The sequence below is a fragment of the Oncorhynchus mykiss genome, chromosome 19 (assembly GCF_057628025.1).
Source record: "Oncorhynchus mykiss isolate SJ-2025 chromosome 19, ASM5762802v1, whole genome shotgun sequence".
NCBI classification, from domain to species: Eukaryota; Metazoa; Chordata; class Actinopteri; order Salmoniformes; family Salmonidae; genus Oncorhynchus; species Oncorhynchus mykiss.
In genome coordinates, this window is record NC_143040.1 from 29,944,796 (window position 1) to 29,972,773 (window position 27,978).

The following is a 27,978-nucleotide window of genomic DNA, read 5'->3' on the forward strand; positions in this document are numbered from 1 at the left end:
CCGTGTTCGAGATATTTTCTTATTCAGGTGTATAGCCAGTGAGAACAGACATTTTGATGGAATACTTGGTTACAGTAGGAGAGTGTAGTAGTAGAAAGACAACACAGGAACCAGATCACCTCGTTTACCTTGGCATTCCTCCTCTGTTGTCAAACTAAACACATCAGAAGCTACCATAACAGATGACAATAACTGTCCTCTAAAAGACAAGGTATCACATATTTAAAAGACATCAAGATATACTGATATATTTACTCTCTTTGTGTAATGGTATGAATTCATAGCTTAAATCAAAAACATCTTAAAAACACTGCGTAGTGAGTGTGTATATTAGTAGGGGCTTCGGTCGGGAAGATGGGGGGGGGGTGCCTTTCCCCGTTTACAACATCTTCCTCTTCTCAAACTCCTGCGGAGAGAGGGACAGAACAAACAGGAGGGGGAAACAGGGAAGGAGAGGAAATAATTATTTATTCATGTGGATTCACAGTTTGTTTACATCTGGAAGCTACAACGGGGTGGGGGATTGGAGGGGGTGCTAGTAGACCCTGACAAGGCACTTTCTTACTGGGGAGGTGGGGGAAGGAATAACTTTGTCCCAAATGGCACCCCCATTCCCTACATAGGACTCGGGTCAAAAGTTGGGCACTATGGGTGCCATTTGGGATGTAGACAATTTCTCTCTCTCTCATCAGGGATTAATGAAGGAGATCTAGACAAATAACATTCAAAATCGTTATTTGATGCAAAGATAAATACCTTACAAACCGAATAAGGCTATGCAAGGCTCATGTTCAGTGTGGAGTAGTCCATACACAGAAAACATGTATATTCACACCAAAGCATCAAGATCCATAGTCATATTATACGACAGTGAAAATAATAAGACGTAAAAGCACATAACCAAAAGGACGGAGAACATTACGGACGGGATGTCGCCGTTCATTAAATATCAGCAGAGGAAGGACGATAAAACAAACACTCTCCTTCCCATCCTAGAATTCCCCCACACCACAGAGGAAAAAGCTTCCTTTATGCAAATGTCATTTATCAGGACTGCAACACACATGCATGATGTTGCCCATTGGAAAATTCCTTACTTCCAAAATACCTGAATGTCTACTGCCACCAAGTGGTTGAAAATGTCTACTTCGGCTCAACGCCTCAACTTTGACAGAGTGCTAGAGCAACTTGGCGGGCTGTGCGTGTGTTATCTAATGTAACACTCAGGAGTGTTAAGGGAAGACGCCCTTCAGTCTCACGCGGGGCGGATTAAGTGTATCTGTACGCGCCGATCAAGGCCGGGCCCTTGACTTTCTGTGAAAGAGAGAGAGAGAAGAGGGGGAAGGAGAAAGAGACCGGGGGATGAGCGGGGCTGTGTTAGGGCTCCTGACGGGAGAGCTGACATGGTGGCCACGAGGCTTCAGGCACTCTGATGGATGGAAGGAGGGAGAAGGGTGGAAGGTGGCACAAGGTCCACTCATAGTCCAGAGGGAGAATGATCGAGACTATTCTCTCTGCTACCGCACGGCAAGCAGTACCGATGCGCCAGGTCTGGAACTAATAGGACCCTGACCAGCTTCTACCCCTAAGCCATAAGACTACTAAATAGTTTACCAATAGCTACCCGGACTACCAGTATTGACCCTTTTTGCACTAAATGCTTTTGACTCATCACATACGCTGCTATTGTTTATTACCTATCCTGTTGCCTAGTCAATTCATCCCTACCTATATGTACATACAGTGGGGCAAAAAAGTATTTAGTCAGCCACCAATTGTGCAAGTTGTCCCACTTAAAAAGATGAGGCATGTAATTTTCATCATAGGTACAATTCAACTATGACAGACAAAATGAAAAAAAAAAAAATAAAAAATCCAGAAAATCACATTGTAGGATTTTTTATGAATTTATTTGCAAATTATGGTGGAAAATAAGTATTTGGTCAATAACAAAAGTTTCTCAATACTTTGTTATATACCCTTTGTTGGCAATGACAGAGGTCAAACGTTTTCTGTAAGTCTTCACAAGGTTTTCACACACCGTTGCTGGTATTTTGGCCCATTCCTCCATGCAGATCTCCTCTAGAGCAGTGATGTTTTGGGGCTGCTGCTGGGCAACACGGACTTTCAACTCCCTCCAAAGATGGGGTTGAGATCTGGAGACTGGCTAGGCCACTCCAGGACCTTGAACTGCTTCTTACGAAGCCACTCCTTCGTTGTCCGGGTGGTGTGTTTGGGATCATTGTCATGCTGAAAGACCCAGCCACGTTTCATCTTCAATGCCCTTGCTGATGGTAGGCTTTGTTACTTTGGGCCCAGCTCTCTGCAGGTCATTCACTAGGTCCCCCCGTGTGGTTCTGGGATTTTTGCTCACTGTTCTTGTGATTATTTTGACCCCACGGGGTGAGAGCTTGCATGGAGCCCCAGATCGAGGGAGATAATCATTGGTCTTGTATGTCTTCCATTTCCTAATAATTGTTCCCACAGTTGATTTCTTTAAACCAAGCTGCTTACCTATTGCAGATTCAGTCTTCCCAGCCTAGTGCAGGTCTACAATTTTGTTTCTGGTGTCCTTTGACAGCTCTTTGGTCTTGGCCATAGTGGAGTTTGGAGTGTGACTGTTTGAGGTTGTGGACAGGTGTCTTTTATACTGATAACAAGTTCAAACAGGTGCCATTAATACTGGTAATTAATACAGGTAATTAACACAGGTAAATACTTATTTTCTACCATAATTTGCAAATAAATTAATTAAAAATCCTAGTGTGATTTTCTGGATTTTTTTTTTCTCATTTTGTCTGTCATCGTTGAAGTGTACCTATGATGAACATTACAGGCCTCTTATCTTTTTAAGTGGGAGAACTTGCACAATTGGTGGCTGACTAAATACTTTTTTGCCCCACTGTATCTACCTCAATGACCTCATTCCTCAACTTGGTACCCCGTGTATATAGCCAAGTAATCGTTACTCATTCTGTATTTATTCCTCGTTATTATTTTTCTATTTATTTAATATATATATATATATATATATATATATATATATATATATATATATATATATATATATATATATAAATAAATGCATGGTTGGGAAGGACCTGTAAGTAAGCGTTTCAATGTTCGTCTACACTGGTTGTTTACGAAGCATGTGACAATTTGATTTGAAGGAGGGCAAGGACAGAGGAGAAGGAGAAATAGTGCTTGCTTGAGATATGTATTTAAGCAGAGGAGAAACAACTTTATTTTTAATTTTTGTATTGATCCTTTATTTAACGAGGCAAGAACAAATTCTTATTTACAATATGACACTGGCCCAATTGTGCGCCACCCTATGGGACTCCCAATCACAGCCGGTTGTGATACAGCCTGTAAACGAAAGATGTAGAGTAAGAGGAACAGGAGAGAGAAAGAGATGCGATCGTCCTTGTGTGTGTGTCAAAGGTGCTCAATACCAAAAGAAGGGGAGAGGTGGAGCAAGATGGAGAGATGAGGGCAGGAGGAAGGAGAGAGGGAGTGATGAAGAGTGCTGGTGTGCAACAGGGACATTTTGTCAAGGGAGGCCATGAGAAAGAGTGAAAAACAGAGCAAGCAGCACACATCGGTGACTGGAGGTTTATGTGGGCTTGACACAGTCTGCCTTGAATGCTAGGTGGGTGGAGTTTGCACATTTGGGACTATTCTATCGGTGACATGCAAGTTTAATCTAGAGCATTTACAGTATTTGAAAGAAAACAAATACTTGAATCTAGGTGTGGACACAAGGAGAACTTCACCGACAAGCACAAACAAAAAGCACTCGAGAGTTGGGCCTTGTACTGTACTGAGAGCTGAGCATGTTAAACCAAACCAAATTAATTACCCCCATCGGGCACTACTTTGTTTGTTTGCTCTGTTGTGTCGTGTGTATTATTACACCGATTACAGCAGCGCCAATGAGATTAACAGAGATGTATGAACACAAAATGTCTGGGAAATTAACAGGCCGGGAAATAGTTCAACATTACGAGCAATGATTATGAATTAAAACGAAAACAGTGCCACCGCCGCGCAAATCAATAACTGGGTGTTTGGGTTTGCCACCCTGCGCTCGCTCGTAATGAAAGAATAAGATGAATGGGTGTAATACAAGCTTGAACTTTTTATACGTCTTGTTAAAACCGGCTTCCTCCGGTGATAAATTGAAATATAGGCAGCAGCAGCGTAGCAGAGTTGCCCGCCCCGGCATCAACAGCCATGGTTATTAATTCCCCCTCACCGTTGCCTTTTGTTTATTACGTATTAAAAAAGTTCAATCCACAAGTCCCACAACCTTACTTGTTAACGAACCCAAAGACTGAAAACAACATAAAGGTTACTGTAAGTTCATTGTTTTTTTCTACTTTTTTCTACTTTTCTATGTCGAGATTAGGGTTGCACATTTTGGGGAATATTCAGAGGAGACTTTGTAGGAATTAACATGGAATATATGCAAATTAACTTTAATACCATTTAAATGTAGATTTTTTTGCATTTGATATACACTGCTCAAAAAAAATAAAGGGAACACTTAAACAACACAATGTAACTCCAAGTCAATCACACTTCTGTGAAATCAAAACTGTCCACTTAGGAAGCAACACTGATTGACAATACATTTCACATGCTGTTATGCAAATGGAATAGACAACAAGTGGAAATTATAGACAATTAGCAAGACACCCCCAATAAAGGAGTGGTTCTGCAGGTGGTGACCACTTCTCAGTTCCAATGCTTCCTGGCTGATGTTTTGGTCACTTTTGAATGTTGGCGGTGCTTTCACTCTAGTGGTAGCATGAGACGGAGTCTACAACCCACACAAGTGGCTCAGGTAGTGCAGCTCATCCAGGATGGCACATCAATGCGAGATGTGGCAAGAAGGTTTGCTGTGTGTCAGCGTAGTGTCCAGAGCATGGAGGCGCTACCAGGAGACAGGCCAGTACATCAGGAGACGTGGAGGAGGCCAACAACCCAGCAGCAGGACCGCTACCTCCGCCTTTGTGCAAGGAGGAGCAGGAGGAGCACTGCCAGAGCCCTGCAAAATGACCTCCAGCAGGCCACAAATGTGCATGTGTCTGCTCAAACGGTCAGAAACAGACTCCATGAGGGTTGTATGAGGGCCCGACATCAACAGGTGGGGGTTGTGCTTACAGCCCAACACAGTGCAGGACGTTTGGCATTTGCCAGAGAACACCAAGATTGGCAAATTCGCCACTGGCGCCTTGTGCTCTTCACAGATGAAAGCAGGTTCACACTGAGCACATGTGACAGACATGACCGAGTCTGGAGATGCCGTGGAGAACATTCTGCTACCTGCAACATCCTCCAGCATGACCGGTTTGGCGGTGGGTCAGTCATGGTGTGGGGTGGCATTTCTTTGGGGGGCCGCACAGCCCTCCATGTGCCGGACTGCCATTAGGTACCGAGATGAGATCCTCAGACCCCTTGTGAGACCATATGCATGTGCGGTTGGCCCTGGGTTTCACCTAATGCAAGACAATGCTAGACCTCATGTGGCTGGAGTGTGTCAGCAGTTCCTGTAAGAGGAAGGCATTGATGCTATGGACTGGCCCGCCCGTTCCCCAGACCTGAATCCAATTGAGCACATCTGGGACATCATGTCTCGCTTCATCCACCAACGCCACGTTGCACTACAGACTGTCAAGGAGTTGACGGATGCTTTAGTCCAGGTCTGGGAGAAGATCCCTCAGGAGACGATCCGCCACCTCATCAGGAGCATGCCCAGGCGTTGTAGGGAGGTCATACAGGCAGGGAGGCCACACACACTACTGAGCCTCATTTAGACTTGTTTTAAGGACATTACATCAAAGTTGGATCAGCCTGTAGTGTGGTTTTCCACTTTAATTTTGAGTGTGACTCCAAATCCAGACCTCCATGAGTTGATACATTTGATTTCCATTGATAATTTGTGTGATTTTGTTGTCAGCACATTCAACTATGTAAAGAAAAAAGTATTTAATAAGAATATTTAATTCATTCAGATCTAGGATGTGTTATTTTAGTGTTCCCTTTATTTTTTTGAGCAGTGTATATGCACACACCATATCACATGGAGACCTTTTACCTTATCATGAGTAGACATCATTGCAAATGATTAAAACAATTGAAATAAAAAATATTTTAGTTATGAATTGAACTTTAATTAAATGAGTTCAGGAAACTAACTAAATAAATATTGAATGATCCCCAATGATCCATCACATCTCCCAAAAATGTTTTGAACATACATCTCTAAAATGAGTCTAGAAACTAAAGCTTTGGTTGTCTTCCTCTCGGGCTTCCGTGTCTTCTCCCTGGACCTCCTCTGAACATCAGACTGAGGCCTCATCTTCACTGTCACTTTCCAACCTTGTGGAAGATGGCTCATTGTCAGGCTCAAAAAGCCTCAAATTTTCCTGGATGGCCACCAATTTTTCAACCATTGTATTGGTCAGCCTGTTGCGTGCTTTGTTGTGTGTGTTCCCAAACAAGGACCAGTTGCGCTCTGAGGCGGCTGAGAGAGCCTCAGAACCATTAAGTCCCTTCCACCAGGTGACTGATGAGATATTATTAAACCTCCATCCCAAAGACCTTGCTTGGAAGCGTACTTCGCCAGACTGCCAAGAACCTTGCCCTCATCCAGGCCAAGGTGGCGAGACACGGTAGTGGCCTTGTTGATCTCTGCTCCAGACAGGATGCTCTTGCCAGCATACTTGGGGTCCAATATGTACGCTGCGAAGTGTATGGGCTTCAGGCAGAAATATTCACGTATGTATTTCAGAACTGCAGTTTCCTCTGCTTGTAGCAACAGTGAAGTGGGCAGTATGGATTTCTTCTCTTCCATCTGCAAGCAGAGTCTGAACATCAGATAGGATGGCATTGTCTCCCTCAATCCATGCAATGGCTACTGATATAGGTTTCAGGCTGCTTTCCGCTCTCTCCCAAAATACATCATCCAGGAGGATCCTCTTGATGGGGCTGTCCATATTGGCAGACTGTGATATGGCCATTTCTTGGAGAGATTTTTATTTTACCTTTATTTAACTAGGCAAGTCAGTTAAGAACAAATTCTTATTTTCAATGACGGCCTAGGAACAGTGGGTTAACTGCCTGTTCAGGGGCAGAACGACAGAGTTGTACCTTGTCAGCTCGGGGATTTGAACTTGCAGCCTTCCGGTTACTAGTCCAACGCTCTAAGCACTAGGCTACCCTGCCTTGCCCTCCAGGAGATTGACAAACATGATGACACCACCACCTCAACGTGTGTTGCTGGGCAGCTTCAATGCGGTGCTCTTATTCTTCTCACTTTGCTTGGTGAGGTAGATTGCTGCTATAAATCTTGATGACCCTTTACAAACCTAACCATTTCATTGGCTCTCTTGTAGAGTGTATCCATTGTTTTCAGTGCCATGATGTCCTTGAGGAGCAGATTCAAATAATGAGCAGATCAGCAAATGGGTGTGATGTGAGGGTAGGACCCCCACACTTTAGACCGAGCAGCCTTCATGTTCACAGCATTGTCTGTCACCAGTGCAAATACATTCTGTGGTCCAATGTCATTGATGACTGCCTTCAGCTCATTGGCAATGTAGAGACCGGTGTGTCTGTTGTCCCTTGTGTCTGTGCTCTTGTAGAATACTGGTTGAGGGGTGGAGATGTGGTTAATTATTCCTTACCCACGGACATTCGACCACCCATCAGAGATGATTGCAATACAGTCTGCTTTCTCTATGAATTGCTTGACCTTCACTTGAACTCTGTTGAACTCCAGCAAATGAGTAGATAAAGCATGTCTCTGGTTGGAGGGGTGTATGCTGGGCAAAGAAGATTAAAAAATCTCTTCCCATACACATTGCCTGTGAGCATCAGAGGTGAACCAGTTGCATACACAGCTCGTGTAAGACATTCATCAGCATTTCTCTGACTATGTTCCTCCAATGAGTCAAATAAAAACTTCTGACTCCAGGAGGACAATAAGCTGTTGCTATTGATAAGGTGTCTGATTCATCATTTTCACCTCGAATGGATGTAGAGGGACTTTTGTCAGAGGTTGCTTGTTGTGAACGCTGAGGGAACTTGATGCACTTGGACAGACTCTGTATCTTTGTTGCATTCTTCACATCTACATTCGCTGCAGTGAAATGTCTCCACACATCAGATAGTGCCCGTTGCATTTTCCTTTAAAGAAAAAACGGAGTAAAAATAAATACAATTCCATGTACAGATAAATGTTTTATCTATCTGCTTAACTATCTATCTTACAAAGGAGTTGTTTAGAAATGAAACATGTATGGAAACAAGTGAATTAACACTCAGTTAGCAGGCTCAAGCTAAATAAAACCCACTTGGTAGCAAAAACTAACTAGCAGAAACTGTTAACAAGTTAGAAATTATTTAAACACTTGTGTAGGCTACTATTTACTAGTTAACAAAAAAATAATGTAATATAAAATATATTCACCCCACCCAGTATTGTAATCAAAACTTACCAGAAAACATGTAGTCCTTGGCTCAGACAATGTCGTGGTGTGGGCTCAATAGCATCTCATTAGTGTGCAAGATCTTGAGAATCAGCTGTACATATGATGCACTGCACATGTGATGAAAAAATGCACTGTGCATGCAGATGTTTGGAATTCCATTGACTTGGGGACAGTAAACAAAATATGCCACAAGACCCATAACTGCCTTTTGTATCACACAATTAAAACGTTGTTATAAGCTAACGTTTTTGATGAATTTAAGCAAAATCCCCCAAATTCCCAGGCTTAACGTCCCATGGAATATTTCATGAAGAATTTCCAGAAATTCTTTGCAACCCTAGTCGAGATTGTTTTTAGTATATTTGAGGGAAGAGGAAAAGTTGGGATGTGGGACTAAAGCGACCAAAGTAACCCTTTTGCCGTCCTCCCCCAGCTATGGGAGAATGGTAGTCTGTCGCGCCACTGAATGACATTTATCTATCGCTACGGGTCTCACCCATAGAGTTGGCTAGAGGGCTCGAGTCATGGTAAAGATAGATTAGCTCTTTAATACATCTCTCTAGTCTCACCTTGAACATGGTGCTGCCCAGTTGAGCCGGGGACATGCTGACCACAACGCCCGCCTGCTGTAGGGCGGCAATCTTCTCTTTGGCTCCACCCTTGCCCCCTGCGATGATGGCACCAGCGTGACCCATCCTACGGCCCGGCGGGGCAGTGAGCCCGGCGATGAAAGACACCACGGGCTTGGCATTTGTTCCCTGGGGGGGGGGGGGGGGTTGAGAAGGAGACAGCCTCAGTCATACTTGTGTTCTCAGACAAATAACAGAATAGACATTCCAAAACAAAAGACATTGACTTCCTATTAACAGACCCTCAAATAGGTATTCCTAGAACAATCTTATTTTATTATTAAAATAAAAGTACAGTAAATGTTATATTCACATTCATGCCAATACTCTATTACGTGCTCTGTCCAGATGTGTGAGAAAGAGTCAATGAGACCATTTAATTGCATGGGCAGATACACACCCTCCACACCCCTCCCTGCCATTTCACATGATCTCATTCTCGCAGAAGCAGGTTATTAGTCACGCGGACACTGATTAGCTCTGGCCCTGTCCGCTCAGCTCGTCCTGATGGAGGCTAAATTCAACAGTTGAGATAGTCTTCCAGCGCTTGGCGGGAGGGGAGAGCGAGCTAATATTTCACACTCAGGAATAACATCGTATAGGAGATGAAAGACAAGCTTGCTCATTAGGGCATGCTTAGGAAAACTTTTCGAATTGGGTAGCGAAAATGTGCGTTTCCTATTCGACCAGGTACTGTAGTAGCCACCCATTTCAGTATTTTTTTTGCCAAATGAACACAAGCCAGGCCTCTCTTCAGACACTCCTCAGGTACTTGCCTTGTGATAAGGCTCTCCTTCCATCTTTCTCTCCCTCATACCCTCTCCTTCAGATGAGAGTTAACACTGCGTGTAGAACAAACTGGCCCTCCTGCTTAAGTCTTTACTTCCCTGCTACCATGTCAGCGCATGCTTTCTAAATGGAACCCTACTGAAACTGGCAGGCATGTACAGCAAGACCACTGCCCGACGACCGCTATTCATTTCAACATGCTTGAAGACACTGCATAATTGTTTAAGCGGAGCAGCCAATCCGCTCGTCTCTCGGGCCAAGAAAATGAATTTGTAAAAAAAAATGGTTTTAAAAACCTGACTAACAATGTACAGTATTAACAAGAGATGGCTCTGAAAGCAAACTGTTCACTAAACGGGGGAATATGACTGCAATCAAGGGGGGAAAAAAAGGTACCGGGAGTATACTAATTAGTCGAGGTGAATGTTTCCTCTTGTAAGGTGGCCCAACATTTTTTCCTCTAAATGGGTCAGAACGACTAAAGACTGACCTTCCTGCAGGCTTTTGTTCCACACCTGATTCTACTACTTAGCTGCTTTTCAAGACCTTGACTAGCTGAAGTACGGCTGTAGCAAAAGCCTGAACACCCAGTAGCTTTCCAGGAGGAGGGGTGGCCACGTCTGTTTTAGAATCTCTATTCACAAAGCATCCCTGTCCATACAATCTTATTAATTATGGTCAACAAGGCAAAACTGATCCTGAATCAGCACTCCTACTTACTCAGACACTTTATGAATGCAGGCCCAATGCTGTTCTTCTAGCTAGGCCCTTAAAAATTCCAGTTCAGGCTCTCGCTTGTCCCATCCTAATGAATTCACAGCTTTGACAAACAAACCACCCCCTGTGTGAATCAACTTTTAAAACCTACCTGAACAAGTTAGGCTGTAATTAGTCAATTAATCTTCATCTTCCCTCAGAGAAGTCGGAGCATAATAAGAGAAGTCGAAATAGCATTTGAAAGTTACTTTAATAATGGAACTAAAGAGAAGGAGTAGGTCGTTTCCCTACCTCTTCTTCAGTTTGTTCCACCACAGGAGTAGGGGTGGGGAGGCAGGGGTTGTTTCGAAATGGGCCTTGCTGTATGCTCGGGGGTAGAGCCTCAATCTTGTCAGATTAAGACGACAAACAGACAATTACAAATTGATGAGGCCCCCTATTCGCACACTAGATGTGAATGGAGTGCGCTACACACGCCCCACCGCTTTCTAAAAATCACTCACCTGCCCTCCTAGACGACAATCGGTGTGTGTTAGTGAATGCATTGTGCTTGGGCTTTGCATTGTGCGTAAAGCACCTAGGAGAGAGAGAGAGCGAGCAGTGGCTAAGAGTCGAGGATGACAGGAAAAAGGATACATTTAGTGTTCACGTGGGTTAGCTGCCAAATACTCTCTCGTTGGAAAGCATGGGCCCAAAGGTGTTCCGTCTTAGGTAGCTCTTTAGTTTTACAAATGCATGGAGGCTGAAGAATACTAGGTGGGATTTAGACGTAGAAGTCTCAAAAAGAAAAGCGCTTAAGACCTTCTGAAAAGGTGACTTACACTGAACAAAAATATAAAAACGCAACAAACAACAATTCCAGATTTTACAGAGTTACAGTTCATATATAAGGAAATTGAAATTAATTAGGCCATAATCTATGGATTTCACATGACTGGGAAAACAGATCTGCATCGGTTGGTCACAGATGCCTCATGCAGTGCAACACATTTCCTTTGCATAGAGTTGATCAGGCTGTTACACGTCGATCCAGAGCATCCCAAACGTGCTCAACGGGTAACATGTCTAGTGAGTATGCAGGCCATGGAAGAAATGGGAAATTTTCAGCTACCAGAAATTGATCCTTGTGACATGGGGCTGTGCATTATGCTGAAACATGAGGTGATGGCGGCAGATGAATGGCACAACAATGGGCCTCAGGATCTCATCACGGTATCTCTGTGCATTCAAATTACCATCAAAATGCAATTGTGTTCGTTACCCGTAGTTTATGCCTGCCCATACCATAACCCCACCATGGTGCACTCTGTTCACAACGTTGACATCAGCAAACCGCTTGCCCACACGACACCATTTTCCCAGTACAGTTGAAAACGGGATTCATCTCCAGCAGACATTCTTTGGTTGTTCAAACCCATCAGCTGTCCGGTCTCAGACGATCCTGCAGGTGAAGAAGCCGGATGTGGAGGTCTGGAGTGGTTCCACGTGGTCTGCGGTTGTGTGGCCGGTTGGACGTACTGCCAAATTCTCTAAAACAACATTGGAGGCAGCTTATGGTAGAAAAATTAACATTCAATTCTCTGGCAACAGCTATGGTGGACATTCGTGCAGTCAGCATGCCAACATTCGTGCAGTCTGCACACTCCATCAAAAATTGAGACATCTGACTCCCGGGCTGTGTTGCAGCCGGCCGAGACCGGGAGACGACGCACAATTGGCCCACCGTCGTCCGGGTTAGGTGTGGGTTTGGCAGGCAGGGATGTCCTTGTCCCGTCGCACACTAGTGAATACTGTGGCGGACCGGGGGCAATGCATGCTGACACGGTCACCAGGTGTACGGTGTTTCCTCCGACACATTGGTGAGGCTGGCTTCTGTGTTAAGCGAGCAGTGTGTCAAGAAGGAGTGCGGCTTGGCAGGGTCGTGTTTGAGGACACATGGCTCTTGACCGTCGCCTCTCCCAAGTCCGCACGGGAGTTACAGCGATGGAACAAGACTAACTACCAATTGGATATCACGAAATTGGAGAGAAAAAGAGGTTAAAAAAAACTTCTTACAACATTGTGTTGTTTGACAAAACAAAACATTTTAGAGTGGCCTTTTATTGTCCCTAGCACAAGGTGCACCTGTGTAATAATCATTCTATTTAATAAGAGTCTTGATATGCCACACCTGTCAGGTGGATGGATTATCCTGGGAAAGGATAAGCACTCACCAACAGGGATGTAAACAAATGTGTGCAAAAAAATAAAAAAATCAGCTCATGAAACATGGGACCAAAACTTAACATGTTGACTTTATATTTTTATTCAGTATACTAAAACAGACCAGGTTGGCAAGCAGCACACAGAGTTAGAGGAGTAGTTTTTCTATGTAGGCTAATGACCTCTAAAGTGTGCACTAATTTTAGCTCTGCGAAATTATTTATTGCGCTGTTGGTTGTAGGTGCATTTCATTCAGAAGCCTTATGCATCAGGTAGGCAAAGTGTTCCTATTTTTAACTCTATTCAATACCATTACAAAACATAAAACGCACTTCTCCCTACTTCCACTCGCGCTGCAATGAATGAGTAGCCAAGTCTATCAATAGCCCTACATTTTTATTAGCAGCTCATCTCGTCTGTTTTAATAGAGGAATATTTTCACTTTCTCTGGTCATAGGAACAACATGAATTTGTGCATGAGGCAGATGCATTGCGACTTGAGTTTCACCATCAGGTGGAAGCTGGTGTCCCCTCTCTGATTAGTCTCACCCGGAGGAAAGGAAGGAGAGAGCGGAGACCTTGAGAGGAGGACACTCCGCTGATTTCTCCCTCCCTCAGCTGAGACTAATACTGTGTTCAAAACAACTGGGAAATCGGAAATCTCAGACATCCGTGCTTTCAAAATGGTTTTGAACAGTCATCCAACTCAGAGCTCTAGAAAGATGCCTGCATTCTGACTTTTCAGAATCACGGACGTCATGACTTGACCCCCCCCCCCCCCCCCCCCAGTTGTCTTAAAAAGAACCATGACAGCAGTAAAATAAGAAAATATCATTCTTTAAATTTATGCTCAGCTGTGCCTCACAAGTGCTACACCGACTGATCTATAAGTCGGTGGAGAAAGAGATCATTTTGAAATATCTAGCTATGGCATACCAATGTCTAGCTACTGGTAAGGGCATACCAATGTCTAGCTACTGGTAAGGGCATACCAATGCGATATTATATTCTACTTTTCTAGTCCCAAATGGCAACCTATCCCCTACAGTGTCATTGTATTGTACTATTCATGTACGATTGACTGTCGCTGTAACCAAGAATCTTCCTCTTGCCATCTAGCCAATTAGCTAGCAAACCAAATGCATAGATGGAGCCCTGAGCTAGATATAATATATTAGGCAAATAGATAGTTAACTTACAGTTAGTTATAACATTATAGTTTTCTGAAAAACCTGGACATTTTGGGAAAGCTACTGACATTTTGCAACCCTAGAAAATAACATGTCTGAAGCATGGAATTGTTCTATGAGTGAAACTAAAGAGAGGAACATAATTTTGGGTCTGGCTTTGCATTTAGTGTTTCCGTTTCTCAACGTTGACAGAACAGCAACTCAGATAAAACAATTTCAGGCTTTGGTTAAACTGCTGCCTCTGGTGTTCAATGCTCGGCACACACACACACTCGACTTTCAGAGAACTACCCGCCGCTTTCAAAATGGGCTTTTCATGCATGTTGGTGTCACGAGCCATTGGTCTCTGGTTGTCAACACTTTGGATGATTGGTTGAGCCGGTTTGTACATGAGGAAGGGAGAGAGAGTGTGTGCGTCCCAAATGGCACCCTAAGCCCCATGTAGTGCACTACTTTTGACATGGGCCCAAAGGGCTCTGGTCAAAAGATGTACGCTATTAGGAAATATGGTGTTATTTTGGCCTCAGCCAAAGAGTTGTTCTCCCGAGACAGAGAGTGGTGAGAGATTTACATGCATTAGGGCAGCTCATGAAATTAATTTTCAGCTGCTGAACACATGACAGACAGACAAACCTCTGTGTGTGTGTGTGTACACACACACACACGTATTTTCTCAATCAAAATTCTGTGTCTTGACAAATCTAGAGGGCAAAACACACACTTGGCAATAACTGTTGCTGAAAGGCACAACTACTTTTCAAGCCTTGCATAATTCACCATCCATGCTCCAAAGATCAGTCTCTCCCACACCTGCCTGGAACGAGTGTGTCAATCAAAGGTTCTGCACCATGAACCCTAACTGGAAGTACATTCAGTTAACTTCCTAACTGGAAGTAAACACTCCACTCCTATTCCCCAGGCGCTCTCTTTTGATGACTTCTGTAACCGTAATAGCCTTGGTTTCATGCATGTTAACATTAGAAGCCTCCTCCCTAAGTTTGTTTTATTCACTGCTTTAGCACACTCTGCCAACCCAGATGTTCTAGCAGTGTCTGAATCCTGGCTTAGGAAGACCACCAAAAATTCTGAAATCTTCATCCCTAACTACAACATTTTCAGACAAGGGGGCGGTGTTGCAATCTACTGCAAAAATAAAAAAGTTCTGTCCTACTATCCAGGTTTGTACCCAAAGAATTTTGGGTACAGACCTGGATAGTAGGACAGAACTTTTTCTGTTTTTTTTCTGTTTTTCTACTTTTAAAAATCCACCTCTCTAAAAAGTCTCGCACTGTTGCCGCCTGCTATAGACCACCCTCTGCCCTCAGCTGTGCTCTGGACACCATATGTGAACTGAAACATGCTTACCATCCCAGCCATCCTACAATCTAAGCTTGATGCCCTCAATCTTACACAAATTATCAATGAACCTACCAGGTACCACCCCAAAGCCGTAAACACGGGCACCCTCATAGATATCACCCTAACCAACTTGCCCTCTAAAATACACCTCTGCTGTTTTCAACCAAGATCTCAGTGATCACTGCCTCATTGCCTGCATCCGTAATGGGTCAGCGGTCAAACGACCTCCACTCAGCACTGTCAAATGCTTCCTGAAACACTTCAGCGAGCAGGCCTTTCTAAACGACCTGGCCGGGGTATCCTGGAAGGATACTGATCTCATCCCGTCAGTAGAGGATGCCTGTTTGTTTGTTTTTTTAAACACCTTTCTCACCATCTTAAATAAGCATGCCCCATTCAAGAAATTTAGAACCAGGAACAGATATAGCCCTTGGTTCTCTCCTGACATGACTGCCCTTAACCAACACAAAAACATCCTATGGCGTTCTGCATTAGCCCCTGTGATATGCAACTTTTCAGGGAAGCTAGAAACCAATATACACAGGCAGTTAGAAAAGCCAAGGCTAGCTTTTTCAAGCAGAAACTTGCTTCCTGCAACACAAACTCAAAAAAGTTCTGGCACACTGTAAAGTCCATGGATAATAAGAACACCTCCTCCCAGCTGCCCACTGCACTGAAGATAGGAAATACTGTCACCACCAATAAATCCACGACAATCGAGAATTTCAATAAGCATTTTTCTACGGCTGGCCAGGCTTTCCACCTGGCTACCGCTCCTACCCCGGTCAACAGCACTGCACCCCCCACAGCAACTCGCCAAAGCCTTCCCCATTTCTCCTTCTCCCAAATCCAGTCAGCTGATGTTCCGAAAGAGCTGCAAAATCTGGACCCCTACAATTCAGCCGGGCTAGACAATCTGGGCCCTTTCTTTCTAAAATGATCTGCCGAAATTGTTGCCACCCCTATTACTAGCCTGTTCAACCTCTCTTTCGTGTCGTCTGAGATTCCCAAAGATTGGAAAGCAGCTGCGGTCATCCCCCTCTTCTAGGGGGACACACTCTTGATCCAAACTGCAAAATATCTATCCTACCCTGCCTTTCTAAGGTCTTCGAAAGCAAAGTCAACAAACAGATAACCGACCATTTCGAATCCCACCATACCTTCTCCGCTATGCAATCTGGTTTCAGAGCTGGTCATGGGTGCACCTCGGCCACGCTCAAGGTCCTAAACGATATCTTAACCGCCATCGATAAGAAACAATAGTGAGCAACCGCATTCATTGACCTGGCCAAGGCTTTCGACTCTGTCAATCACCACATCCTCATCGGCAGACTCGATAGCCTTGGTTTCTCAAATTATTGCCTCGCCTGGTTCACCAACTACTTCTCTGATAGAGTTTAGTGTGTCAAATCAGAGGGCCTGTTGTCCGGGCCTCTGGCAGTCTATGGGGGTGCCACAGGGTTCAATTCTTGGACCGACTCTCTTCTCTGTATACATCAATGAGGTCGCTCTTGCTGCTGGTGAGTCTCTGATCCACCTCTACGCAGACGACACCATTCTGTATACTTCTGGCCCTTCTTTGGATACTGTGTTAACAACCCTCCAGACGAGCTTCAATGCCTTACAACTCTCCTTCCGTGGCCTCCAATTGCTCTTAAATACAAGTAAAACTAAATGCATGCGCTTCAACTGATCGCTGCCAGCACCTGCACGCCCATCCAACATCACTACTCTGGACGGTTCTGACTTAGAATATGTGGACAACTACAAATACCTAGGTGTCTGGTTAGACTGTAAACTCTCCTTCCAGACTCACATCAAACATCTCCAATCCAAAGTTAAATCTAGAATTGGGGCGGCAGGGTAGCCTAGTGGTTAGAGCGTTGGACTAGTAACCGGAAGGTTGTGAGTTCAAACCCCCGAGCTGACAAGGTACAAATCTGTCGTTCTGCCCCTGAACAGGCAGTTAACCCACTGTTCCCAGGCCGTCATTGAAAATAAGAATTTGTTCTTAACTGACTTGCCTGGTTAAATAAAGGTAAAATAAAAATAAAATAAAATAAATTGGCTTCCTATTTTGCAACAAAGCATCCTTCACTCATGCTGCCAAACATACCCTCATAAAACTGACCATCCTACCGATCCTCGACTTCGGCGATGTCGTTTACAAAATGGCCTCCAGTACCCTATTCAATAAATTGGATGCAGTCTATCACAGTGCCATCCGTTTTGTCACCAAAGCCCCATATACTACCCACCACTGCGACCTGTATGCTCTCATTGGCTGACCCTCGCTACATATTCGTCACCAAACCCACTGGCTCCAGGTTAATCTACAAGTCCCTGCTAGGTAAAGTCCCCATTATGTCAACTCGCTGGTCACCATAGCAGCACCCACCTGTAGCATGCACTCCAGCAGGTATATCTCTCTGGTCACCCCCAAAACCAATTATTCCTTTGGCCGCCTCTCCTGCCAGTTCTCTGCTGCCAATGACTGGAACGAACTACAAAAATCTCTGAAACTGGAAATACTTATCTCCCTCACTAGCCTTAAGCACCAGCTGTCAGAGCAGCTCACATATTACTGCACCTGTACATAGCCCATCTATAATTTAGCCCAAACAACTACCTCTCCACCTACTGTATTTATTTATTTTGCTCCTTTGCACCCAATTATTTCTCTCTCTACCTTGCACATTCTTCCACTCTACCATTCCTGTGTTTTACTTGCTATATTGTATTTACTTCACCAGCATGGCCTTTTTTTTGCCTTGACCTCCCTTATCTCACCTCATTTGCTCACATTGTATATATACTTATTTTCTACTGTATTATTGACAATGTTTGTTTTACTCCATGTGTAACTCTGTTGTTGTATGTGTCGAACTGCTTTGCTTTATCTTGGCCAGGTCGCAATTGTAAATGAGAACTTGTTCTCAACTTGCCTACCTGGTTCAATAAAGGTGAAATAAAACAAATAAAAAAATAAAAACATGCACTATTGCTCACACCCTCAGCCTATCCAGAATCCCAAGATCCATTAGCAGGCGAGAACACACACAGTATGTCTTACTATACTTGAGTACTTTTGGGGACCAAAAAATGACTCCCATTCAAAATCCTATTTTCCTTAACACCCTAATTCTAACCTTAAAATTGCCTTTTTACAAGTAAAGGACCGGCAAAATGTCCTCACTTCTCTGTATTTTAGTTAGTTTACCATTCTTGTGAGCACTTCTGGTACTCACAAGTATAGTGAAACATGTCCACCCACCCACGCACACGTTTTGGACATGGGGGCTCGGAGTGGGACTTCCCGAGGGGGTCGTCGGAATCAAAGAGATGAAAGGGAGTACCTGACAGAACTACACTCGTCGTTCAAAAAGGGTCTGGATGATTCACAAAAGTACTGGTGGACCATTGGCAAAGTGTTAACAGTCTGGTAGCATGTTTAATGTGTGGGTCTCCCCTCTTACAGAGTTGTGCTGTTTGAGGTAATTGGCAGCGTTCTCCTCGGCGTTGCCTCCGATCTCTCCGATCAAGATGATGCCCTCCGTCTTAGGGTCCTGCAGGAATACCTCCAGGCAGTCAATGAAGTCTGTCCCATTGAAGGGGTCCCCGCCAATGCCTGAACAAAAACCATTAGAAATCACTGTTACGCTGCTTATATCCAGAAGATGAATGTCAGACGTGACCGAAGGCATAGAGTACCATGTACTCATAATTTTTTAGGTTGAATTGGTTTTATATGTGACTTGGGAAGTGTTATGGTTGCATTAAAAATAACTACATTTAGTGCACAAAAGATTAGGAGCGCATTCTTAAAATTGTTTTGCACCCCCTTTTGCCCTCAGAACAGCCTCAACTCATCGGGGCATGGACTCTACAAGGCGTCGAAAGTGTTCCACACTGATGCTGGCCGATGTTGACTCCAATGCGTCCCACAGCTGTGTCAAGTTGGCTGGTTATCCTTTGGGTGGTGGGCCATTCTTGATGCACACGAGAAACTGTTGAGCGTAAAAAACCCAGCAGTGCTGCAGTTCTTGACAAACCGGTGTGCCTGGCACTTACTACCACAACCCGTTCAAAGGCACTTAAAAATATTGTCTTACCAATTCACCCTCTGAATGGCACACATGCACAATCCAAGAAATAATAAATCTAATTGTATGAGTCACATGCGCCGAATACAACAGGTGGACAACGACCCAAAGCATACTTCCAAAGATGTGGAAAAATGGTTTACGGACAACAAAGTCAAGGTATTGGAGTCAGGACCTCAGACTGGGGCGAAGGTTCACCTTCCAATAGGACAACAACCCTAAGCACACAGCAAATACAATGCAGTAGTTGCTTCGGGACAAGTCTCCGAATGTCCTTGAGTGGCCCAGCCAGAGCTCTGACTTGAAAATCGAAAATCTCTGGAGAGACCTGAAAATAGCAACGCTCCCCATCCAACCTGACAGAGCTTGAGAGGATCTGCAGAGAAGAATGGGAGAAACTCCCCAAATACAGGTGTGCCAAGTTTGTAGAGTCACACCCATGAAGACTCAATGCTGTAATCGCTGCCAAAGGTACTGTAACAAAGGGTCTGAATTCTTATGTAAATGTGTAATTATGGTGTATCGTGTGTAGATTGATGAGGGGAAAAAAATATATTTAATACATTTTTGAATAAGGCTGTAATGTAACAAAATATGGAAAAGGTCAAGGGGTCTGAAATCTTTCCGAAGGCACTGTATTTTGTCTATACCAGGGATGGGCAACTGGTGGCCCTTTTTGTAGGCCCGCGGAAAAATCTCCAAGCCCCATGGCAAAGTGTCAAATTGCATGAAATCACTCTAAAACTTCAGATTTTTCTCTCTGCCGTCAAGAGGGGAGAAAACAATTTTAGTTAGTGAAATTGTGTTGTTTTAATTTTCCTTAGGGCTCTCAAAAAGGCTAGGGCCGGCTTTGACTGCATGGGTGGGTACACAGAACCACTGAGGCCCCTCATGATCAGTTCAGAGGTTTTAGTGGCCCCCACCCCCATCAAAGTTGCTCATCCCTGGTCTATACATTTGCAGTATGTGTATATCATAACGTACCGATGCAGAGAGACTGTCCCAGGCCAACTTGTGAAGTCTGGTGAACAGCTTCATATGTGAGAGTTCCCGATCTTGAGACAATGCCTGACAGAAAAACAAAATACCTTTATTTCACACTGGTGTCCGGTGCCAACACAAGACTGAGGACATGTTCCAATTCTCTTAACATGCATCCTTCCTTCTTCTTGAGAGGTAAGGAGGAAGGATGCATTTTTAAGTATTGGAAAGGACCTGCATTCATACTGTATGGGTGCACCCCAAATTGCACCATCTTCCCTACTTTTGACTGGAGCCCCAGGGACTATTGTGAACAGGGTAGCATTGGGGACACAGACACTGTATGCCTTCGCAATGAGCAGCAAGTGGTGTAGGATGTCTGTGCAGCGATGCAGCTCCCCAGCAGTCACTACACCAGTGGAGGTTGGTGGGAGGAGCTATAGGAGGACAGGTTCATTGTAATGACTGGAATGGAACAAAAGGAACAGAGTCAAGCATGTGGTTTCCATATGTTTTGACACCGTTCCATTTATTCCATTCCAGACAGACATTACAATGAGCCCGTCCTCCTATAGCACCTCCCACCAGCCTCCAATGCACCTGGAGAAACATTTGCTATGGCTATTTCTGCTGCCTACACGGCTGCAGCACTGACAACTTATCAAACGGTCTGCCGTGAGACAGTGAAGAAAATAAACTGCTTGGTCGCTCGCTGAGCAACTATCATTGATAGCCACATGGGCAGAGGTCCTTTCTCCCTCTCACAATTCAACTGCACGCATGTAATTTTGGAGACTGAAGCAAGTATTGTAGGATCTCTAACTTACTGTTAACTTTCCATCATAGAACAACATTATGACACAGCTGCCAAGTAAAAGCAGATTTTATTCAATGATTCAAAAATGTCTCACCAATCCTCCCTTTCTTGTGAATGTGGCCCGGCATGATCCCGATCTTGCATTCTCCCGGCTGCAAAATAGGAAATCACAAAGTTAACACCAAGAGAGTGCGTGTGTGTTCTAGCCTCTTACGTTGACCACTCTAAAGCAGTTGCAGCCAATGAGGCAGGTAGCACCCTGGCGCAGCAGCTTGTATGTGTGTATACTACATACCAGTGTGTATATGTGTATATTCTTACATTAATAACGCCGGGGCAGTTGGGGCCGATGAGGCGCGTGGTGCTCTGGCGCAACAGCTTGTGTTTGACCTTGACCATGTCCTGCTGGGGGATGCCCTCTGTGATGCACACCACCAGGGGCATGCCAGCGTCGATGGCCTCCATGATGGCGGCACCCGCGAATGGAGGGGGCACGTAGATCACTGTGGCCTCGGCCCCGGTACCCTCTCTCGCCTGGAGGTGTGGGACATGGTGAATTTAGGGCTTGCTATTCATCAATGTATGTATTTAACAATTTCTTAACCAGGCAAGTTAGTTCAGAACCAGTTCACTTTTAGGGAAACACAAATAGTAGAACACATTTAACCTCCTTGACAGAGTTGAAGACAGGCACGCCAAGGTGTGTCCTCCCCCCCTTGCCGGGGGACACGCCACCGACTAGCCGGGAGCCATAGTCGATTGCCTGCTGACTGTGAAACGTCCCCTAGAGGGGGAGAGAAAGGGGAAGAGTCAGAGAGAATCAGCAAGTCCCAATCCACCCAGTCGTTTCTCTTGACCTTAGCCCGCTTCAATGTTTGATTGCAGATCTGCAAGATGGAAGCAATATTGTGACGTTCCTTCAGTTCAAAGGGTTAGAGCCAATGGGAAAGGGTAGGGAGGGAGCAGCTGACAGTGTGTGATGGATGGAGAGGGGAATTGTCCCAGTCACTGGCGGCGCCATCCGCCAACCTTGAGATATCATTAAAGCCAGGTAGTGGGGAATGAGGAGAACAGGCCTGCCATCCACCATTAATCAACTGGGCAGAATGGTGTCCGGTGCCCGCAGAGGGAGGGGGGCATAGGAATCAAGCTGACATGGATGGGCACACAGACACCACCAGCATATTAAGACTAGGTACATCAGCAGGTAAATCAATGACTATGTGAATGGGGGTCTCCGAGAGGAGATTTGGTACATGGTATTTTACGGTGTCTAACTGTCACTTAGTCATGCATTTAGGTCAATGGGATACTAAGTGAAAATTCAACTTAAGTATAAGTTAGGATTCACCTGTAAGTGAAAGGGGCTTAGGTTGGCATCACATTCAATCAGTTTAAATCCAACCCAGGCACACTAAATGACCATAATCAAATGGCATCATGTCTCTGTATTTCTTGAGGTCATCAATAAAAAATAAATCACTCACAGTCCCACCTTCACTTTTTCAGGGGCATTGAGTCCAATAATGTGTTGTAATATAATAATAATAATAATAATAATAACATTATGAATATTCAACCTACCAAGTTCCATCAGCCTTCTCAGTTAATAATTACAGAGGCTGTTAAGAAACGCTATAGATAAGCGGCTACGAAGGCCAACTACGACACGTCCAAAACCAATGACCCTAAAGTTAAAACTATAATTACCAGCAGTAAAGAGAAAGGAAAGACTGAGCCAGCAATTTTTTCCCCTCGCAACACAGATATCTTTTCATTTCAATACTTCTTCCATTCTCCAGACTCATCTTTTTTTACTCCCTCTGTTCATTTATAAACGCAACGTGCACTGTCTGCTCACTTTGCGCTTTCCCCCCGTTGATGGCAGTCCTAACTATCATCCACTAATGAAAGGACAATGAATTTTAAGTATATGGCTTGATAAGCAAACCATAGACGAAAGTCGGTGTGCAGCAGCAGCAGCGACACACGAGTCATTGCTCAGCCCTTTCTAATTAGCATGAGTGTTCATTAAGAAGAACTATATTTAATGACACTATATTAAGTCGAAGAGTTGTTGGAGAGGAGGGGGGACGTTATTAACCTACAAGGTGAAAGCGGAGAGAGGTGTTCGCTTGTTGGACAATGACACCGATACTCTTCTATCGACTTTGACAGAGACCTTCCATCCTCATCCAAGGCGATATTGTGGAAAGAGATTATGGGGTCATTTAACGACCACTCGTTGTCTGTGGATAAGGTGCTCAGTTGCAGATAGCTAGCTACTGTTTGCTGCTTAATAATTTTTTTTTTTAAACTTTTATATTTTTTTAACTCAATGTAACATCGCAAATTCAAATCCTTAGCTAGTGGATACAGTTGGTTATTTTTAAATCTCTATGCCTACATGCTCCTCCTCCTCCTCTTATCAATTAATGTTTTGGGAAGATTATTGAGCTGTTTTGACTCTGCACAGGCAGATCTTCAACAATGTCTGTTGACAGTGAAACAATAACCCAATCAGGGTTGTGTTCATTCGGCACCAAACGGATGAAAGCAGACTGAGACAGGGAGGGACTACCTGGACTTGTCTTATAGGAAACGCACATTTTCAATCATTTCAGTTGCATAAGTTAAGATTTCCTTTGAGTGCCGTAATGAATACAACCCAGTTGAATGCAGAAAGCAGCCAGTGTCGGCTGGGTGTTGTGTAGCATACACACCTGCTTCCCTGTGAAGCCTTGGCAAATGACCTTGGTGTCTTTGTCAATGTAGAGGTGCTTCCTTGAAGCAGTATAACAGTTCCTTACCCCATTTTGCTGCACTGCAAATGGAGACAGAAGGAGAGGAAAGTGAGACCACACACAGGTGAGATTTCCAAAAAACACTTGTCAAAGTCACATCATGATGGAAAGGGGAGAAGGATTGCCATCTAGGAGACGTAGTCCAGCGTTGTCGCCTGAGCTGTTGTCACATGATGTTCCTCTAATTAGTTTAAATCCAATTAAAACAGACCTGAAGGTAGGCCCAGCGGCTATGTTCCAAAACCTACAGCACACAGTAGCAACTGTTAGAAGTAAAACACACATACACTATGTAGGCCACTACGCTTGGATAACGAGTTTTTTGCTACCCATTATGCCTATTCCCTCAGGATTGAAATTGGAAGGAAGGGAAAGGGGGACACCTAGTCAGTTGTACAACGGAATGCATTCAGCTGAAACATGTCCTCCGCATTTAACCCAACCCCTGAATCAGAGAGGTGCGGGGGACTTAATCGACATCATCGGCACCTGGGTTAACTACCTTGCTCTGGGGCAGAAATAAATATGTTTTATCTTGTCAGCTCCGTGACTCGATCCAGCAACCTTTCGGTTACTGGCCCAACGCTCCAACCCGCCAAGAGAAGCCTATGAACGGCATTAGTATGTGCAGTTCTGTATGGCAGTCATGGTGAGATTATGATTTCACAAAAGGCTGGTTATAAATAAGGGGAAAGAAACAAATTACCATGAATGTGTAATCTACAGACGTGTGAGATTCTGGAAAAATTGAGAAAAAAATATATATCTGCTCTTTGGCCATGAAAGCTTGTTAGAACAGAGGGCAACACAGGATTAAGATTGAATCCTACTACACCGGTTCTGACACTCATCGGATGTGGCAGGTCTTGAAAACTGTTACGGACTACAAAGGGAAACCCAGCTGCGAGTGGCCCAGTGACGCGAGCCAACTAGACGAGCTACATGCCTTTTATGCTCGCGGAGGCAAACAACACTGAAGCATACATGAGAGCACCAGCTGTGATGGACAACTCTGTTGAAACACTCTCGGTAGCCGATGTGAGCAAGACCTATAAACAGGTCAATATTCACAAAGCCGCAGGGCCAGACAGATTACCAGGACGTGTACTCAAAGCATGCATGGACCAACTGTCAAGTGTCTTCACTGACATTTTCAACCTCTCCCTGACCGAGTCTGTAATACCTACAAGTTTCAAGCAGACCACCATAGTCCCTGTGCCCAAGTAACCTGCCTAAATGATTACCGCCCTATAGCACTCACGTCTGTAGCCATGAAGGCTGGTCATGGCTCACATCAACAGCATCCTCCCAGACCCACTCCAAATTGCATACCGCCCCAACAGAGCCACAGATGACGCAATTTCTACTGCACTCAACACTTCCCTTTCCCACCTGGACAAAAGGAACACCTATGTGAGAATGCTGTTCATTGACAACAGCTCAGTGTTCAACACCATAGTGCCCACGAAGCTCATCACTAAACTAAGGACCCTGGGACTAAACACCTCGCTCTGCAACTGGATCCTGGACCGCCCCCAGGTGGTAAGGGTAGGCAACAACACATCTGCTACGCTGATCCTCAACACTAGCGCCACTCAGGGGTGTGTGCTTAGTCCCCTCCTGTACTCCCTGTTCACACACAACTGCATGGCCAAACAACTCCAACACCATCATTACGTTTGCTGACGACACAACAGTGGTAGGCCTGATCACTGAAAATGATGAGACAGCCTATAAGGGAGGAGGTCAGACTGGCTGTGTGGTGCCAGGACAACAACCTCTCCCTCAATGTGAGCAAGACAAAGGAGCTGATCGTGGACTACAGGAAAATGCCGGCCAAATAGGCCCCCATTAACATCACGGGGCTATAGTGGAGCGGGTTTAGAGCTTCAAGTTCCTTTGTGTCCACATCACCAACAAACTAACATGGTCCAAGCACACCAACACAATCGTGAAGAGGGCACGACAAAGCCTATTCCCCCTCAGGAGACTGAAAAGATTTGGCATAGGTCCTCAGATCCTCAAAAGGTTCTCCAGCTGCACCATTGAGAGCATCCTGACGGGTTGCATCACTGCCTGGTATGGCAACTGCTCGGCCTCCGACCGCATGACAGTACAGAGGGTAGTGCGTACAGCCCAGTAAATCACTGGGACCAAGCTTCCTGTTATCCAGGACCTCTATACCAAGTAACTTTAGTTAAGTGAACAATTTCTTAAATTAAGGTACACTAAAGATATGCTTCTTTCAGTGAAGTAACTGGTAGCTTGGTTAACTCTTTTCAGAGTACTTCTAAACAGCTTCTACCCCCAAGCCATAAGCCTCCTGAACATCTAATTAAATGGGTTAAGTAAGGTTCCTTTCTTTTTCGGCATCACTACATCAGACCTGCCTAATTCTCACTTTAAAACATCGTTTGTGTTTAATAGGCTAAATCACACTCTGATAACATATCATCCCAAAGTGATCTGTTCGTACAATTTGTAGTCTGACATTTGAGATTTCATATGATAATTTTTTCCCACGAAGTAGTTTGGATGTAGTGAACTACTTTTTCAAAGTAACTTTAAGTTAAGTAAAGTAAACCATTTCTTAAATGAAGGTACACTAAAGCTATGCTTCTTTCCGTCAAGTAATTGGTAGCTTGGTTAACTCTTGGTACTCTTTTCAGAATACTAGTACTATAGTTTCCCCCAACACAGCAACCAATAGCCTGTAGCTACTTCCATATAAAGAGATAACGTTGTAAATCACAAATTGAAAGCTTTACTAACGTTGACTGTTTGTAACGTTACAATACAATGGGGGAGTAACGTTAGGTAGCATTAGCTTACCAAGTGCCCAGCTAACGTTACATGACAGTTACGTTATAGTATAGTTAACTACATGCCCTAATCTCATTTAAAGAATTGACACGCTAAATATAAAGCCTAAAGGACAATCACGGTCAAAGTTCAGTAGTTCAAACTGTGTGGCCTGGAAATTGATGCGCTATCTATCAGCATGCTAAAACAGTTAGCCAGTAATAGAGGCCCTTGCGTTGCTTGCCATCGCTACCCTGTGAGCAAGAAACCCCAAATTCCGTCCAAAACGTGCTCCGTGAAGCACTTTATTTAGCAGAACCTAAACAGTTTAAAGACTTGAGGAGAACACATATGTTGTTGTACTTACAGAGCAGCCGGGCAAACAACCTACTATTCGACATCTTCGGTCATTCACCAATGACACGGGAGGCTACGGACCTACACGTAAAAGGCAAAGGGCTGACTACAAATATGCCCAACTAATAAAACGTACTGCAAACGTTTTTGAACTTTTTTAACCGAGATACCAATTTCACTATGTTGTTATTATACCTATTATTTAAGTCGCTGACAAAAATAGTACAACCAGTGAGATGGAAATTTCTCCAGGCAGAAGATTCAAGGTTGGCTTTAAAACAGCAAAGAATTCTGGAAAGTGGAGTTCAAACTTTCATCAACAACTCGGATGAGGCTTGCATGCCTCAAACACTAAAGTGCCTGCTATGCCCATCATAGAAAACCCGAAGGGTAAAATCTGCTATGGAAATGTGATTCTTACACTGAACAAAAATATTCAAGAAACATGAAACAATTTCTACGTTTTTACTGAGTTACAGTTCATATAAGTCAATTGAAATGAATTCAGTAGGCCGTAATCTATGGATTTCACATAATATAAGCCATTTAGCAGACACTTTTATCCAATGCGACTTAACAGTCAGTCATGCATGCATACATTTTAAGTATGGGTGGGAATCAAAGCCACACTCCTGGCATAGCAAGCACCATTCTCTACCAACTGAGCTACAAAGGCCAACATGACTGGGAATACAGAAATGTATCTGTTGGTCACAGATATCTTTTT

The 27,978-nt window shown here is 44.2% G+C and overlaps 1 protein-coding gene across 1 annotated transcript; it reads right to left on the minus strand.

The window, feature by feature from the left end:
* Positions 1 to 27,310, minus strand: LOC110497514 (succinate--CoA ligase [ADP/GDP-forming] subunit alpha, mitochondrial). The gene is made up of 9 exons (XM_021573653.3): positions 27,262 to 27,310; positions 24,012 to 24,112; positions 21,956 to 22,072; positions 21,610 to 21,822; positions 21,383 to 21,440; positions 20,475 to 20,558; positions 18,864 to 19,015; positions 9,071 to 9,259; positions 1 to 406 (listed from the first exon to the last, which is right to left on the minus strand). The coding sequence occupies exons 1-9, from the start codon at positions 27,293 to 27,295 to the stop codon at positions 380 to 382; spliced, it is 975 nt and encodes a 324-aa protein (XP_021429328.1). The 5' UTR covers positions 27,296 to 27,310; the 3' UTR covers positions 1 to 379.
* Between the last annotated feature and the right edge of the window lie 668 nt (positions 27,311 to 27,978).

Excerpts from the sequence above, each read along its gene's own strand:
- LOC110497514 (XM_021573653.3), bottom strand. The coding sequence starts at position 27,295 with ATGTCGAATAGTAGGTTGTTTGCCCGGCTGCTCT. Across the intron at positions 21,441-21,609 it reads ACTGCCCCGGCGTTATTAAT|CCGGGAGAATGCAAGATCGG; the intron begins GTAAGAATATAC and ends CCTATTTTGCAG. Across the intron at positions 407-9,070 it reads TGGGCAGCACCATGTTCAAG|GAGTTTGAGAAGAGGAAGAT; the intron begins GTGAGACTAGAG and ends CTCTCTCCGCAG.